General features: G+C 38.3%; 1 protein-coding gene across 1 annotated transcript in view; it reads right to left on the bottom strand.

The window, feature by feature from the left end:
- Positions 1–16,113, bottom strand: part of GRIN3A (glutamate ionotropic receptor NMDA type subunit 3A) — a 157,507-nt gene that overhangs the window by 103,096 nt on the left and 38,298 nt on the right. Inside the window, exon 2 of the mRNA XM_004580939.4 lies at positions 1,912–2,516. Within this exon, the coding sequence (XP_004580996.2) occupies positions 1,912–2,516 (605 nt within the window). The remainder of the gene's footprint in view (positions 1–1,911; positions 2,517–16,113) is intronic.

Below are 16,113 nucleotides of genomic sequence, written 5' to 3'. Positions count from 1 at the left end.
AATTGGGTCTTCACTTAATATAAGTTTTATTCTAGCTTGAAAATCAGACGCAGACAAATAATGATAATGTAATGGGCTAAGTACTATCATCTAATTTCAAGTACAACATGGCATGAGATCTTTGTGGAAGGAGACACACAATTTTACTATACATTAAATCTTGAGAAACAAAAGATCAGTTTCATCTTTGAAAAATATAAAACCCTGAATCTGTCAAAAATTTTTATTTCCTGTAGTATCTAAGCATTTTTAGAATCCAAAGAGTAATTTTTCTCTTACCCTCCATTTTATGAGAGAAAGATGGCAAATAATGTAGTTTTCACAAATGGCTTTTTCTATTTGCTGTTTATGATGGTGCTTCCAGAATGGTGACTACACAGAATTATAAATCAAAGCTTTGCTGGGTATTTATTGTGAAGGAGAACATGTCTTATCTGAGATGAAATTCCGAGCCTCAGTTATGAGCTAGTACAGAAGCAGTGGATACAATCTAGACAGTATAAAATGGGCATTAATTTTAGTCTTGCAGAAATTCAAACATAAGGAAAATAGAAAAATCCAATGATGATAGAGCACATAATTTTATCATTAGCCAATGTCATCAATAAATATGAATTATCTTGCTTTATTAACATTTTAAGGAGTTTATAAGTTGTGCTTTTTATTTAAGTCTGCCATAAGTAAAAGTTTTTCAAAAGGTTCATGCAAAATGGCATTGAAAGATAAATTTACATTGATACAGAAAAGTTTTGAGATCTTTTTACGTGAGAAGTATTCAAAAAGTTTATAAAAAATCTTTAGTATTGAAAACTAAACATGTCTTTCAATTTTTCCATGAAGTTGTTGAAATATTCTGATACATGGCATGGAGCATATTTCTTGCACATAGTAGGCACTCAATTTACAAAAGCAAAATTAAATATAAAATTCTTCAGAGTTTTGACCTTTTACCAAACACTCATTTCTTTCTGAAAGTCAAGACTCTGTATGTTTGCTTGTTTTTCTTAATATAGTCGGACGTAACAGTCATAGAGGACTGTTTAAAAAGCAGGCCTTGCATACAGGTAAATCTTTACCTATGAAAGAGAAATAGTTCTTTGATGTGGTCTTTTTTGCAGGAGAAAATACGTTGTTCTACGTTATTCTATATAATACCTATTTCTAATCTCTCAATCATCTCTCCATCCTAGCTATTAATTCATCTCTTTCTCTCTTCCTCTGTATCCTTCACAATTCTGTGGGCAAGAGATCTACTGTTGTATTTATTTGACATAAATGGATCTAGAAAATAAGATATTAAATTTTAGAGAAGTTAAGTAGCTTAATAACATTATGCAAGTGATGAGTAGTAAAGCCAAAATTCAACCTCAGATCATGTATACCTCTAACCACTGCTCTGTATTGCCTTAAGCATCCAGTCCTGGGAATCAAAAAGAAAAGCCCATTCCTGCTTGATTGCTTTTTTTCTTAATAAGTATTTAGATTTTTTTTTATAAATCTATTGATATGGAAAAGACAAATCAAGGAAATAAACATTTGCTGTGCAACTACTATGAACTAAGCACTGGGTTATGTACTTTTCAATATACTTTCATATTATCATATTTGTTATGCTTGTCAAACTATTTAATATAATCATCAACTAGAAAACTGCTGCTCCCAGCTTTCAAGTTACTTGTCAAGAACACAACAGCTGTAAGCGTCTAAATAGCAGGACCTAGGCTTCCCCACCCCCGCCCTCCACTTATAGATCATTATAAACTATTCTTAATTATTCGGAAACGGTGTCAGAAATAGCATGAGGTTTAAAAATATTTGGAGTAAAGATTTCTGCAAGGGGAACAGACAGGAAAATTTTACTTTCCATGGCGGAGCTGTCGTTGGGGAGATAAGCCAGGCCTTGCAGCCTACCTTGATAAATATTGTCCTGAAGTGAGGTTTGTAGTTTTCACATCCATGCAGTTCACAGTGCTGGGAATGAGCGCAAGTTCTGGCTGAATCATGGTGGCTGTGGCGACGGCTCGTGCGACCAGCTCCATGGCATCTTGGACGTAATATTCGAAGACAGACTGTGTTGTTCTTCCATGAGCAATGAGCCCCAAGGGCAGACCTTCTGTCCTTAGCTCCTCCACGTTCTGGGAATCTCCCAGCACCCAACGAAGCTCAGAGGGTGGTAACACAAACTGCGTGGTAATTTCAAAAATCCGCCGTATACTTTCCATGTCACAGCCAAACATCACCATTGTGGATGTGCTGTTCTTCACACTCTCAAGCTGACCTTGCAGGAAACCCAAGAGGTCCTTAGTGGAGGAGAGGTTAGCTGTGATATTGATGATAGACCCGAGGTGGAACTTGGAATTATTCTGGGTTAGAAGAAGGAAATCGGTGATATTCCACTCTTCTTGGCACAGCAATAAGCTAAAATTATACCAGTTGTTCATGGTCAGGATTGAGATAGTGACATCAGCATCAGAACTTAATGAATTTTCTAGACTCAGTTGTAGGTGAAGGGGATTCTGTATTTAAAGATATGAAAAAGAAAAATTAGAAAGCATTGGCCAAAGACTGTATTCTGGGGCACTTCTGCATTTTATGAGGTTAAATTCTCCACAACCCCACATCTCCCCACCCCAGGATATTAAAATACCTCTGAGATCAACCTCCCTTACTTTGGAAAACTACACTGCTTGTGCAAAGGAACTACTGATTCTTACAACTGTTTTTCTGCCCATTTTTGCTAAGAGTGATGAATAACAGATGATCATTCGAGTGAATATCAGACTGAACCATACACATATAGCCTTCGAGTTTTAACTAACCTTACCTATTTCCTTTCACCTCATCTCTCTTATGCATCTCAATAAAGTTTCCTCTCTGATTAAATACCTAAAAAGAATTTCTTTTGGTTTCTTTTCTAATTAATAGCAGAGAAATATTTATACATTGTACGTACTTGTATAAGGACGATGTAGAAAGAATATACATCATAGTTTCTTTAATTGCCTTGGGGAAGGTATTTTGAATACATTTAGAATAGTTGGCATTATCAAATGTGTAGGTCAGGGGCAGTATTGTGGTGCAGTGGGTTAAGCTGCTGCCTGGGAAGCCAGCATCCTATATGGGTTCCCGCTGGAGTTCGGGATGCTTCACGTCTTATCTAGCTCCCTGCTGATGGCCTGGAAAAAGCAGCAGAAGATGGCCGAAGTGTTGGGGCTTCTGACATGCATGGGTAAGGCCCAGATGAAGCTCCAGGCACCAGGCTTCTGCTTGGCCCAGCTCTCATTGCTGTGGCCATTTGAGAATGATCCACTGGATATATAAAAGGTGCATAGTCTAATGTTGATGACTTGGTTATATTTCTACATCTACTGAGTATGAATTAATGCTGTGAAATAGTAAACTATGCCCTAATGTTGTTTCTAACTCTATTTCTTCAATGGAGGAAGAGTATCGTATTTGGAAAGTCACAAATTACTAATTATTCAGGTCAAATGGAAGCAGTCTCTCAATGAATGGATTTGTTAATTGCTGTTTTCAGGAGAATGGAGTAGATATTTAACTTATTTATCCTTTAACACTGACATTTTGAGATTGTTTAGCACAATAATGTTTCTATTGGGAATAAATGGACTGTTTTTGAGAATGTGCCAAACACTCAGGTCAATAATATGTGTCTGTAAGAGAGGATGGTTTTCTCAAATTTTAAGCTGCTGTATAAGAGAAGTGTGAATTCTCCTTACTTGCTGGCAAGTGCAACAAAGACGATATGAGCTGAAGTATGAACTTCTTGAAAAATTGAAGGGATTTGGATAGGTGTAGATAAGGAATGGGGTGTCCAGGAGAGTACATAGGAAGAAAACACTGATAACAGGCAAGAAATGAAACACTTACGGTGGTAGGTAGAAAGGACTCTTAACATATATTCTGAAAATTTGATTTTTGTCCTTTCCAATTAACCCTTAGGGACAGGCTTGTAGTGGTATCAACATATTTTTTTGAGGTTGATCTATAGGCCATACTCAGTGGGGAGAGGATCTTAATTAGGAGCCAATTATTGGAACTGGATGAAGTGAGGGTGATGAGAACTGCTTTTTAGAACTAAGAAGTGTTGAGTGAGAAGCTATGAAAGGCAAAGGAGTAAAAAAAAGTCAAAAACAAAACAAAACAAAACAAAACAAAAACAACAAAACAGGTAGCTATTTCCCAATGGCTTGAGATGCCAGACTAGATGGCCAGATGTGAGAAGAAGCTTCATTTCCTTGCCACGTTAGATTCACGTCAGCTGCTACAAACAGTCCTTTTCGTCCTCCTCTAGCTTCCTTCATTTGTATTTTCTTCTGTGCCTTAACCCTTCTCCAGAAGCAATGAACAATGCAAGGTACACTCTCTGCATTTCTCTAACAGGAACCAATTATTCTAAACTGTTTCTTTGGCATTAACTCCCTATTCTGCTGCCAATTTTCTTTCTAAACCACAAATATGACCGTAGCTTTCTCCCGTACCATAACCTATGAATCACTCAAAGGACACATTTCAAAATTCAGAATTGGGCTGAAGATGCCTTTCTGACTCCATTTTTACTTTATTTCTGAATATTCAAATATGCTGTAGAAGACCAGGATCTGCCACTACAACGTGTGACTGTAGGAGATTAGAATGTATGCCTTTTGGCGTAAGAATTATTTTGACCTGATTATTTTGAGAAAACACAGACACAGGCAAAGCTCTGAAGATAGCAGAAGTTACCATTATTAGAGAAATATACGTCTACACAGGAACCTTCATTTGTAAGGCGTCTTCATTTCCATATGCAGCCAGATGAGCATGGCTAAGTCACTAAGATTCTTCCATGAAGAAGGCCCCAACTTAAATCTGACTCTTGTTTACCATCCTTTTCCTGGATACCACCCCATTATCTTCCCAACACCCTTTTGTCTTTGCTTTGGTTGTAGCTGGTATTAACATTTGAACTGAAAGCCATCTCTTGGAGATTTACTAGTTGAAGATGGCTAGTTGCCATGTAGGCAGGAGGGTTATTGCCATGTATGCAGGAGATGCATGCGTTACTAAATTCCTGTTTTTCTCTCTTTGTAGCAGGGATTCAGCGCAACTAAGAACAACAACAGCATTTTGAGAGTGAATCGGCAAGTGAGAGGTTTGTCTGTTTTTGTCTGTTTCTCTGACTCTCCCTACAGCCCTGTAAAAAAGTTGGATTCACTCTTTGATCTAACAGTTCGAATCAGTGTAGAGGCTGATTCTGTGGCCTGTGATGGCAGCATCCCATGTGGGTTCTGGTTCATGTACAGGCTGTTCCACTTTCCTCATAGCCGAGGACTTAGACACCTGCAACTCACGTGGGAGACCCGGAGGGAGCTCCTGGCTCCCTACCTCCGACTGGCTGGACTCTGGCCATTGTAGCTATTTGGGTTGGGGGTGTTGCAGCAGATGGAGGATCTCTGTCTCTTCCTCTCTCTGTAACTCTATCAAGTAAAATAATTGAAATCTTAAAATAAAAAAGAAAGTTTGATGGACACTGGCCAAGTGGATATGACACCATTTGTAATACCTCCATTCCATAATAGAGTACCTAGGTTTAAGGACCAGCTCTGTTTCTGATTCCAGCTTCCTGCTAATGTGATTCTGGTAGGTGATAGATGACAGCTTAAAACCTTGGGTCTCCACAAAGGAGACCTGATTAAGTGCCAGGATTCTGGATTTTGCCAGGACCAGCCATGGTTGTTTCAGGCATTCAGGAAGGAAATCAGTAGATGGATATTTCTATCACTACACCTTTCTAATAAAAAAGTTAAAGTTCAAAGCTCATCTCTCCTATACAAAGTTCCACAATTTTATTTTATGTTGACCTCTGCTTTTGCCGCTGCTGTTTTTTTCTTCACTTACAATATTTTTGCTCTTTTTACTTCCTGCAACAGTGAATTTCTTCTTATTAGTTTGTTCCTCTAACTGATGACCAGTCAGAATTCATTGTTTCATGCTGTTCCCTCTACCACATAACTCTTTATACTACAGCCTGGCTACTTCTTTGAGTATTGTCTTCCACACTATGTTGAAAGTTTACTTATGATAAGAATTATATTTCAAGCATCTAATCTTATACTATTGTCAGCACAAGTCCAAGACCATGATCCTACCTTGAATATTGGGAAGAAAACGGTGTGAAGCAAATTTTCACAATCCAATACTACAACAAACACTTCCTACTGAGAAGCTCATTCAATTGAGAGGTGGGGAAAATAAACTCCAACAGAGACCAGGATGAAAACTTCTCTTGTCTTGCTAAAGAGAAGGTAAAATTAGCTAATCATGTTGAGCATTTAGCACTAGACAACGAAACAAATGCGTTTGAACATGAGAGAGCAACATGAGAGAGAAACGAAGACCTCTTTCCCACCCCAATGGATTGTTGTTAATCCATACAAGCACACTCAGCGTTACAATTCCACAGAGAAATCCCAGATGTTGAAGATAATCCTTCCACAGAGTTAAGGCACATGTTTTATCAAACTGGTATTTATTCAATAAGAATTTAGAAGCATCCAGAAATAAATTATTTATCCAGTAACCTCAGACATCGTGTCTTCCAATTTCATCCCGTGTTGCTATCAAGATGCATATGTATGCACTTTCACACACACAGACACAAATATATAAAAAGTTATAATGCTAATATTTAAGTTATTGTCAAAATCTGTGGCAAAAATTCAATAAGATCCATCAAATGGAGATGAGAATATTTAGAGAAAGAAAAATGACAGATTTTGCCTTAGAGGATATAAGAAGATACTAGAAAAATCATTATTCATAAATCAGTAGTGATTCAAGTAGGAAAATACTAACCAAAGGATTGACAAATAAATAAAAAAAGTCCATGTACCTATAAAAGTACACCAATTTAACTAAATTAACATACATCCAGAATTATAAAGACGTATGGAAGAAAACATGAGATTAGAGGCTGACAAAGTAGATTACTTGGAAAAATAATATAATTCAAATTCTTAATTTCACTATATGTTAAAAATAAATATCAGGCCATTTGAGAGTTGAAAGCACAATATCAAATAGTTCAAAATAGACATGAGTGTTGGTATTTGGGGCAGTGCTTCAGGCTTCTGCCTGAGACACCCGCACCTGATATCAGAGTGCCAGTTCAAGTTCTAGATACCCTGCTTTCCATCTAGCTTCCTGCTAATGTGCCTGAGAGGCAACAGATAATGGCTCAAGTGTGTGAGTTCCTGCCACCCATATCTGAGACATGGATGGAAATGTCTGTTCCAAATTGCAGCTGTCAGCAGACTCATACCCTGAGAGGTAACGGGTAGTTGGGTCCCTGCCACCCTTTGGAAGACCCAGAGCTTCTTGTTACCAGTTTCAGCATGGCCTAGCCCTGGCTGTTGCAGGCATGTGGGAGTAGATTGGCAGGTGACAGCTCTCTGTTTTTTCTCTCTCCCTGCCTCTTAGATAAATAAAATTAGAAAAATTATACCAAACAGGTAAGTATGTCTCAGAAACTACAACGGTAAGGAGAAATACACTGAGCTAATACTATAACAGCTTATTTTTGGAATTAAGCATCTACCATAAAAAAGAGCATGAGAAGCAAGAGAATATTTACAAAGAATTTAATAGAGAATAAGTCAGGGTTCACAAAATATAAATGACATCTACTGGTCAATGAAAAAATGGAATCCTTTATTGAACATTCATTAAGAAACACAAGATTAATCTACTCTGTGACATGTGCTATGTACAACATTTCCTATTGTCTAGATGGTGGGTGGGAGACTGACAATATCTAAGTAACTAGACAAATACTTGGCATAATTGTAAGTTATAGATATCATTGTAAATGAAACTAAGAGAATATGATAGGACTGGGAGAGGGAGAAGATCATCTCTGGAAAAGTTTAATAATTCTGATTAGCAGGGATATGAAGATGTAAGTATTGGTATTGAGTAAGATGTCTGGACTTTGGAAAACAAGTAAGAGGCACAATAGATCATCATAGAGGTAAACATATGCAATGATTAAGTATGGAAGCTTACATGTTTAATTAAGATTACATCTAACTGAAATTCTCATTTTGACCATCCATTCTTCCATGACATTTATTACACCATTGAGTCCTCTACTTGCTTTTTTATTCCCTCTATTTGATTGTGCATGGTCCTTTTCAGTAGTGTGTACAGTGTTCTCAAGCTTCAAGCTGTCCTTGCTGGTAGGGCTACTGTATTCTTTAGTAAGTGAACTTTCTCATCTGTTTCAGTAGTACAGTAGTTAGGACTTAGTGGTAAGGAAGAGCTCTGCTTACAATTTGGCTGCATCATTTGTGAGTTGAGTATTTACTTATTTTTTTTAAGATTTATTCATTTTATTACAGCCACATATACACAGAGGAGGAGAGACAGAGAGGAAGATCTTCCATCCGATGATTCACTCCCCAAGTGAGCTGCAACGGGCCGATGCGCGCCGATCCGAAGCCGGGAACCTGGAACCTCTTCCGGGTCTCCCACGCGGGTGCAGTGTCCCAAAGCATTGGGCCGTCCTCAACTGCCTTCCCAGGCCACAAGCAGGGAGTTGGATGGGAAGTGGAGCTGCCGGGATTAGAACCGGCGCCCATATGGGATCCCGGGGCTTTCAAGGCGAGGACTTTAGCCGCTAGGCCACGCTGCCAGGCCCGAGTATTTACTTATTTTTAAAGATTGATTTATTTTTATTAGAAAGGCAGATTTATAGAAAAAGAGATAGAGAGAGCAAGATCTTCCATCCACTGGTTCACTCGCCAAATGGCTGCAATGATGGGAACTGAAGCTGATCTGAAGCTAGGAGCCAGGAGCTTCTTCCAGTACTCCCAAGTTAGTGCAGTGTCCCAAGGCTTTGGACCATTGTCCGCTGCTTTCTCAGGCCATAAGAAGGAAGCTGGATGGGAAATGGAGCTAGAACATGAACTAGTGCCCAAGTGGGATCCTGGCACTTGCAAAGCAGAGGATTAACCAGATGAGCCATTGGGCCTAGCCCTGAGGCATATAGCATCTCTGAGTCATGCATTCTTTATTACTAAAATGGGCTATACTGCATCCTCTCTTATGGATTTCTTCTAAGAACGGAATATGAGACTGTTTTAATGCATGGAAAGTGCCTGGCTCAGATTAAGAGCCCAGTAAATGGTAGCTATTGCTATTTGTTACTGAGTCCTTCTGTTGGAAGTGCTTGCTCAAGTAACTGCAACACAGCACTTAGATTTGCTGTTGCTCTTTCTCCTTTCATCTATTTTCACACAATGGTTTCAGCAATAGATATTTCTTGCAAATATTAATTATACCAACTCCTTAACATAAACCAGAATCTCTTAATCATGCTGGGAGAGGCTCTTTATTTGGAAGATATTGTACTAACAATAGAGTTCCCCCAACCTTCTTCTCTCCACGCCCTTCCCAATTACTCCTTTTCCAATAAGTTCCAGTGCCACTTCACCAGTTAAGGAATTTTTTGGAGTCAACTGCTGGAGATCTTCCATCAAACTTTGTTCTTCCAGAGAGTGCAAACTCAGCTGTTTTCAGGATTAGTGAGTTTCAAAAACAGGATTGACTGCAGTAAAGAGCTTTCCAGATAGCTTTGACATATTCTCTAGCAGAAGAAAAAGTAATGTAGCTGGGTTTATTTTATAATGGAGATAAAATGAAATTCCCATAGTCCCTTCCTAGGGAAGCACACTTAGATGAGGTAGGAAGAATCTCAGAAAGCTCAAGAAAGTGTAATATATTTCCACCACTTGCTAGAGTTGGACTTTTTTTCTTTGTGAGTCTGTTGATCATTAAATATGTTTCAGGAGCTGGAAGCAGATTTTTGACACTGCTATTGCTGTTCAGTCAAAGGGGCTATGGGAGATTTTCTGTTGCTCATTATCTCACACTTTATTTATCCTATATTATAGAGTTGTCTGTTCTTCTGAAAACAAGACCAGGTTTTTAAGTAAATTAACTGTTTTTATGGTGGCACCAAGGATTTAGGCAAACACAAGAAACCGTCTCTGCTCAGAAATTATAATCTTACAATAATTATGGAAATGAAAAACTAATTCTCCAGTGCATTATGCATTTTGTTGTATTTCATTCACACATGATCTCATGAGATAACTATAGTTATCAGCCTCTTTTAACAGATAGCAAACTAGGCTAAGATGAGTGAGTAGTTTCTCCAAGGTGATACAACTACTAATAAATAGGATCTAGATCCACAATTCCAATGTGTTTGACTTGATAGCCTGTTCTTTTAATCAATATGCTGTATTGTTCCCTGCTTATGCATGATAAGAACAATGTCTTTAAATTTAGTAACTACAATCTAATTATTTGCAAGTAACCCAAAAGTACACAAACCATACACATTTTATTTTACTATTTGGAAGACAAATACTGAGATTTTTATTTACTCCCTAGTTGGCTGCAGTAAACAGACCTCAGCTAGACTGAAATCAGGAACTGGAAGTCAATCTAGAGCTCCCAGCTGGGTGAGCCATCACCTGCTACCTCCCAGGGTACACATCAGCAGAAAGTTGTCTGATACAGGACACAGGCATTTCAAGAGACATCTTAGCAATAGTACCCAATGACTGCCCCATGGACATATGTTTAAGATGTGTCATGGCATGGGTTGGACTGTTACACCTTGAGTGGCTGGACATGAGAATCATGAAGACGCCCTTCCCTCTGTCTGTGTGTAATTTGTTATCTTAGACATTTTCTTCACTCTTCCTCTCAGGTGTAACAACTCTTACAAAATGGTAAAACTTGTATTTCCACATGAACAATTTTGAAAAGAAATATGGTTGCACTTTAATGAAACTAGTTTTCTGTTTGGTAGAATGAGAAGTTGGAAAAGTTCTCTGAAATTCTCATTTAAATTCTACTAAATTCCAAGGTAAAAACTAATCAACCATGGAGTTCAACTATTTGGAATTGTCAATAAATATAACAGTACACATTTCTCTGGATTTTTGAATGTCTTTTATATAAACAATGTTGAAAACAGAATAAAAGAGTGAATGACTTCAAAAGACTGGATTATGCATGTCTGGTGCAGTCAGTACACTAGTGTAAGTAACACTGGGTGTGATCTATTTCACTGCAACCATGTGGGAACGATTGAGAGCACAGGGACTTGGAGTAAAGCCCACATTTTGGAGCAAAGCAGACACTGGTAGACCAACTCAGTCTCAGGAAGAAGAATTGGCATGCACAGTTTTACTGTGTTCAGACAGTTGGCCGATTTATTCATCAAAGTCATTACATGCCAGACCACCAATGCAGAGACACATACTTTCAGACAGAAAATAGCAGAAGCATACATGCTGTATTCATGCAGCCAACTTAATCCTTGTGAATCCCAGCACAATCTCCAGGAATGCTGGTTTGAGGAAATCCCTCAAACTTCCTGCACTGGGCTTTCATCACAGATAATTTCCCACTGTAAGTCCAATTCATTCATCTGTCTTCCACTCCATTTCTGTTTTTTTTTTTTAAATTTTAAGTTTATAATTTTAATTTTATACTCTTTTTTTCTCTCACATGACAACTGGTAATCATAAAAGTCTTTGGTTGTTGTTCATTGGTTCTATTTTCCAAGTCTACTCATAAATAAAATGCCTTACCCAGAGGCAGTCTCTGGGGACTATAAACTTTCCTACTCATGTTTGGGGATGACACAGCATTGTTGAAAGGATGCTATTGGAGCTGGTGTTATACTATAATAGGTAAAACTGCTACCTGCAATGCCAGTGTCCCATGTGGGTGCTGCTTTGTGTCCTGGATGCCCTAATTCTGATCCAGCTCACTGCTAATAGCCTAGGAAAAGCAGCTGAAGATGGTTCAAACACTTATTCCCCTGCCACTCACATGTTAAGTCCAGATAAAGCTCCTGGCTTCTGCTTTGAACGCTGCTGGCTGTTTGGGCCATCTGGGAGGCAAGTTTGTGAATGGAAGCTATTTCTCTCCATCTCTGCCTATAATTCTGACGTTCAAATAAATATTAAAAAGAAAGAAAAGGATGTGATTACAGAAGCTATTTGGTCACATGTTGACTGGTGTGAGCTTAGGTAAAGACTGGTATTAGCTTAGATAAAGACATCCTAACACAGCAAAGTGTGATCCAGGGACAGGTAGTCATTGAAAGTGTTGAAATGCTCATGTTTGACATAATGAAAGCTATCAGTAAGCAACAGGATCCAAAACAATGGCCTGGATTCAATGGGTCACTGTAATTACAGGGAGAATAATTATAGAGAATCTGGTGACATCAAACTTAGTTTGAATTGTGATTCTGTGATTTATTACCAGCTATATTCGTGAGATTATATGAACATTATTTAGCCTCACAGAGCTTCATTTTCCTCTTCTGTGAAATGCAAATAATACTTTAAAATTTTTGTGAGGATAATATAGCATTATGTACACAGAGCATTAGTAAATCAGTATACACAGTAAATGCCCAGCTTATGTTGTTTTATAGTGACAGTAGGGATGCTGATGGGGTTAGTAGTGCTGCACTAAGAGAATCATAAATGTAGGGGTGATGGCCACTGGTTTGTTTAACAAACACTTGAGCACCTATATGGTGCCAGGTATTCGGAAACGATTGCTGGGACTACTGTGGAGAAAACAAGCAAGGTGGTCTTTTCCTTTAGAGTTTCAGAATGTAAAGACCAGTATTACTAATATCAGGACACAAAGGGAGGAACTGACTAGGAAAAAGGTGATAGACAATAAACAGGACTCCAAGCTTGAGTCAGAACAGTGATCGCCCTCATGTACTTTCATAATCTTAACAACTTTTCTGCTTGTACTTTGAACTAGTGCTGGTCACTGAAAAAGACCAAATTTGCAGGTAAAGGTCAAGAGACTTTAGTTGAGTCAAAAAAAGAGGAGACTGGAAGAAGGTGGAATCTGACAAGCAGCAAAGCTTTGTCACATACCTGACAAGTAGTAAGTGGCAAATGTTTGCGACATTGCTATCATTGCTAATAATTGGCACACTTCCTTGTGCTGGTTTGATTGATTCTCTCTCAATGACTGAGAGCCTTCTGAGGACAATATCAAGTCACTCTGCCTGCCTGCAGGCCCATGATTTGCTCTGAGCCTATGGAGATGGCTGGTTTCCATGTCAACTCAACCAAGCAGTGATGGGCTTCTGGGAATGCTGCAGTTTGTGAACTTCTTGAGAAAATACATTTTCTTTCTTTGCTGCCAGGCGCAGGTCCTTGCTACCCCCTTTGCTACACTAGTGTGATTATTTGTATTATTTTCTTGAAGTCCATTTTAATTTGCTTTGAGCTTAAAAAAATAAAAAAGCATAACTCATCTGTTAGCTATTCATACTAAACAAGAATATAGTTGACCGAAGATTATCTCATAAGTAAAACAGATCAACTTTATTGGCACAGAGAAGACTGAGGCCTGGATTTGAGATGTGGACTCTTTGGACATTAGTTTTTCATTTCTTCAACTGTGACAGAAAAATGAAATTTATTGCCAGTCATCTGATTCAGGGTATTGTGGGAACTTCGCAATATATATGTGAAAGTGTGCAATGAAGTGAAGAGTACTGTAAAAACGAAGGATATAATTCAGGTGCATGTATGTTTCCTGTACTGTAGCAACATTGGAATCTCTTAATTAAGCAGCGGTGAAAGAGGCATTTCTGCATTAAATTATTAAAGATATAATTTTTCAAATTTTATGCCAATGTTTAAATCTTTGCATTACAAAGGACATGACTATTTGTTAAATTTTAAGTACTTTCTGGGCTCAACAGGTGAATCCTTTGCCTTGCAATGTTGCATCCCACCCACCTAGCTCCTGGCATTAGATCTGCTCAGCAATGATCATGTGGCCATTTGGGGAGTAAACCATCAGACCCAGGACCTTTCTCTGTCTCTATTTCTCTTTGAAAATCTACCATTAGGGCCCGGTGTGACAGCATAGCAGCTAAAGTCCTTGCCTTGAATGCTCCGGGATCCTATATGGTCACTGGTTCTAGTCCCTGCAGCCCCACTTCCCATCCAGCTCCCTGCTTGTGGCCTGGAAAAGCAGTCGAGGACAGCCCAAAGCCTTGGATCCCTGCACCTGCGTGGGAGACTCAGGTGGCTCCTGGCTTCAGACTGACACAGCTACAGCCGATATGGATGCTTGGGGAGTGAGTCATTGGAAGGAAGATCTTCCTCTCTGGCCCCCCTCCTCTCTATATATCTGCCTTTCCAATAAAAATCAATAAATCTTTAAAAATTAAGTATTTTTGAACTGCAGATGTTCTTAATTCACTATCTAGGTTTTGGTCAATTTAAATGATATTTGAAGGAACACACACATTTATCAGTGGCCAGATGATTTACAGGACAATTAAAATTATTGAATATTCAAACCATTTCTGTAGACATCCTTGGTGAGAAACTCAGGCACATATTCATATAATGGGACTTACCGAAATATATGCCAGATAATTAAGCTGTCAAGCATGCAAGTTAGATTCCCTATGGAAATTTGATTGCTTTATGTCAATACAGCCTGAAACCATTATTAAGAGATAGCTTATGTCACATACTAATTTACTTTACTGCCCTAAGAATGAGCACTCAGCACTACTTATGAAAACCTTCTAGAACTTATACCACAGTTGACACAACTTTTTCTTTCAATTCTATGAATTTTTTTAAACTGTTAAAGTGCACGGTTTGCAGATTACCTGCTACAGTTGCATTAATCTGATACAATTTGCCTTTTGTATACATGATTTAGCACTCTATGTTAATTTAATAACTTTAATCAGTTACAGTATATAATGACTTCTTATTTATTTGGATATTCATAAAACTTTTCTAGACTTACATGCCTTTTTTGCTATCTGCAACGGACCAGCTTAACAATAGAAAGAGATTTAGCATGACATTCCATAGAATTTCAGTACACTTCCATTTTAACACCTTATTGCAAAACTTGTGATCTACTAATTATGATCAAGCTTTGCTGTAATGACATTTTATTCCACTTGACCTGATGGGAATACATTAGTGTAATTAATTCTTTGTGCCTTTCAAATCCTAGTTCTAAGTAAGAAGGCTTTGGAAATGTTGAACCTGACTCGTACAGTATTTAGTCACGGGGCAATATTCCCATGAATTAGTGCTCAGTCTAAAGAGCTCTTTAAGCAGTTCTGGTGACCTCCAGCATGGGAAAATTAAATCCGTATTTTATAAATCCAATCCCCTTTTAGCCTCCCCAGCCCTCCCAACCTCTAATAATCAGTATTCCATGTTCACATTGAGCTTTTTTTGCTTTCTTTTTTTGCTCTGTTGCATCTGTCTTTCTTTGTCTGGCTTATTTCACTCAACATGACGTCCTTCAGTGCCAGCCCTTTTGCTGCAAATGACAGGATATCAGTTTTTCTTTTTCTGCCTGAATTTGAAAATTTCAAGTTTAGTTGGTGCTAATACACTCCCATACCCTCCCTGTAGGGTTTAAGCCATAAATAATTGCTCATTATCACACTGATCTATGGATTTAATAATTTTTCTTATCCACAGTGACAAGTATATATAATCATTTGTGAGCACTAAAACATTCACTATTAATATATGTACCGCAAGAAAGAATCAAATGAAATAAAGTCAATCTTGAGATTTACATATGATTTACTATACGGAACCTGGAATCATCTCTTCTGGAATTATTTATTGCCCATCTATATTCATTTTGCTTATGTGATTTAGCTTCTATTGGTACTATTTTCTTCTTTTTATTATTTTTTTCAAAGATTTTTAAATTTTTCTTGGAAATGCAAATTTATAGAGAGAAGGAGAGACAGAAAGAAAGGTTTTCCACCCTCTGGGTCTTTCCTCAAGTGGCTGCAACAGCTGGAGTGGAGCTAATCTGAAGTCAGGAGCCAGGAGCTTCTTCCAGGCCTTCGGTGCAGGTGCAGGGTTCCAAGGCTTTGGACCATCCTCTACTGCTTTCTCAGGCCACAAGCAGTGAGCTGCAAGGAAAGTGCAGCAGCTGGGATACTAACCGGTGCCCTTTTGGGATCCCAGTGCGTACAACGCA

Source organism: Ochotona princeps, chromosome 14 (assembly GCF_030435755.1).
Source record: "Ochotona princeps isolate mOchPri1 chromosome 14, mOchPri1.hap1, whole genome shotgun sequence".
In the NCBI taxonomy this organism is placed as follows: domain Eukaryota; kingdom Metazoa; phylum Chordata; class Mammalia; order Lagomorpha; family Ochotonidae; genus Ochotona; species Ochotona princeps.
The sequence above is the reverse complement of the archived record's forward strand: the minus strand, read 5'-3'. Positions and strand labels throughout refer to the sequence as shown.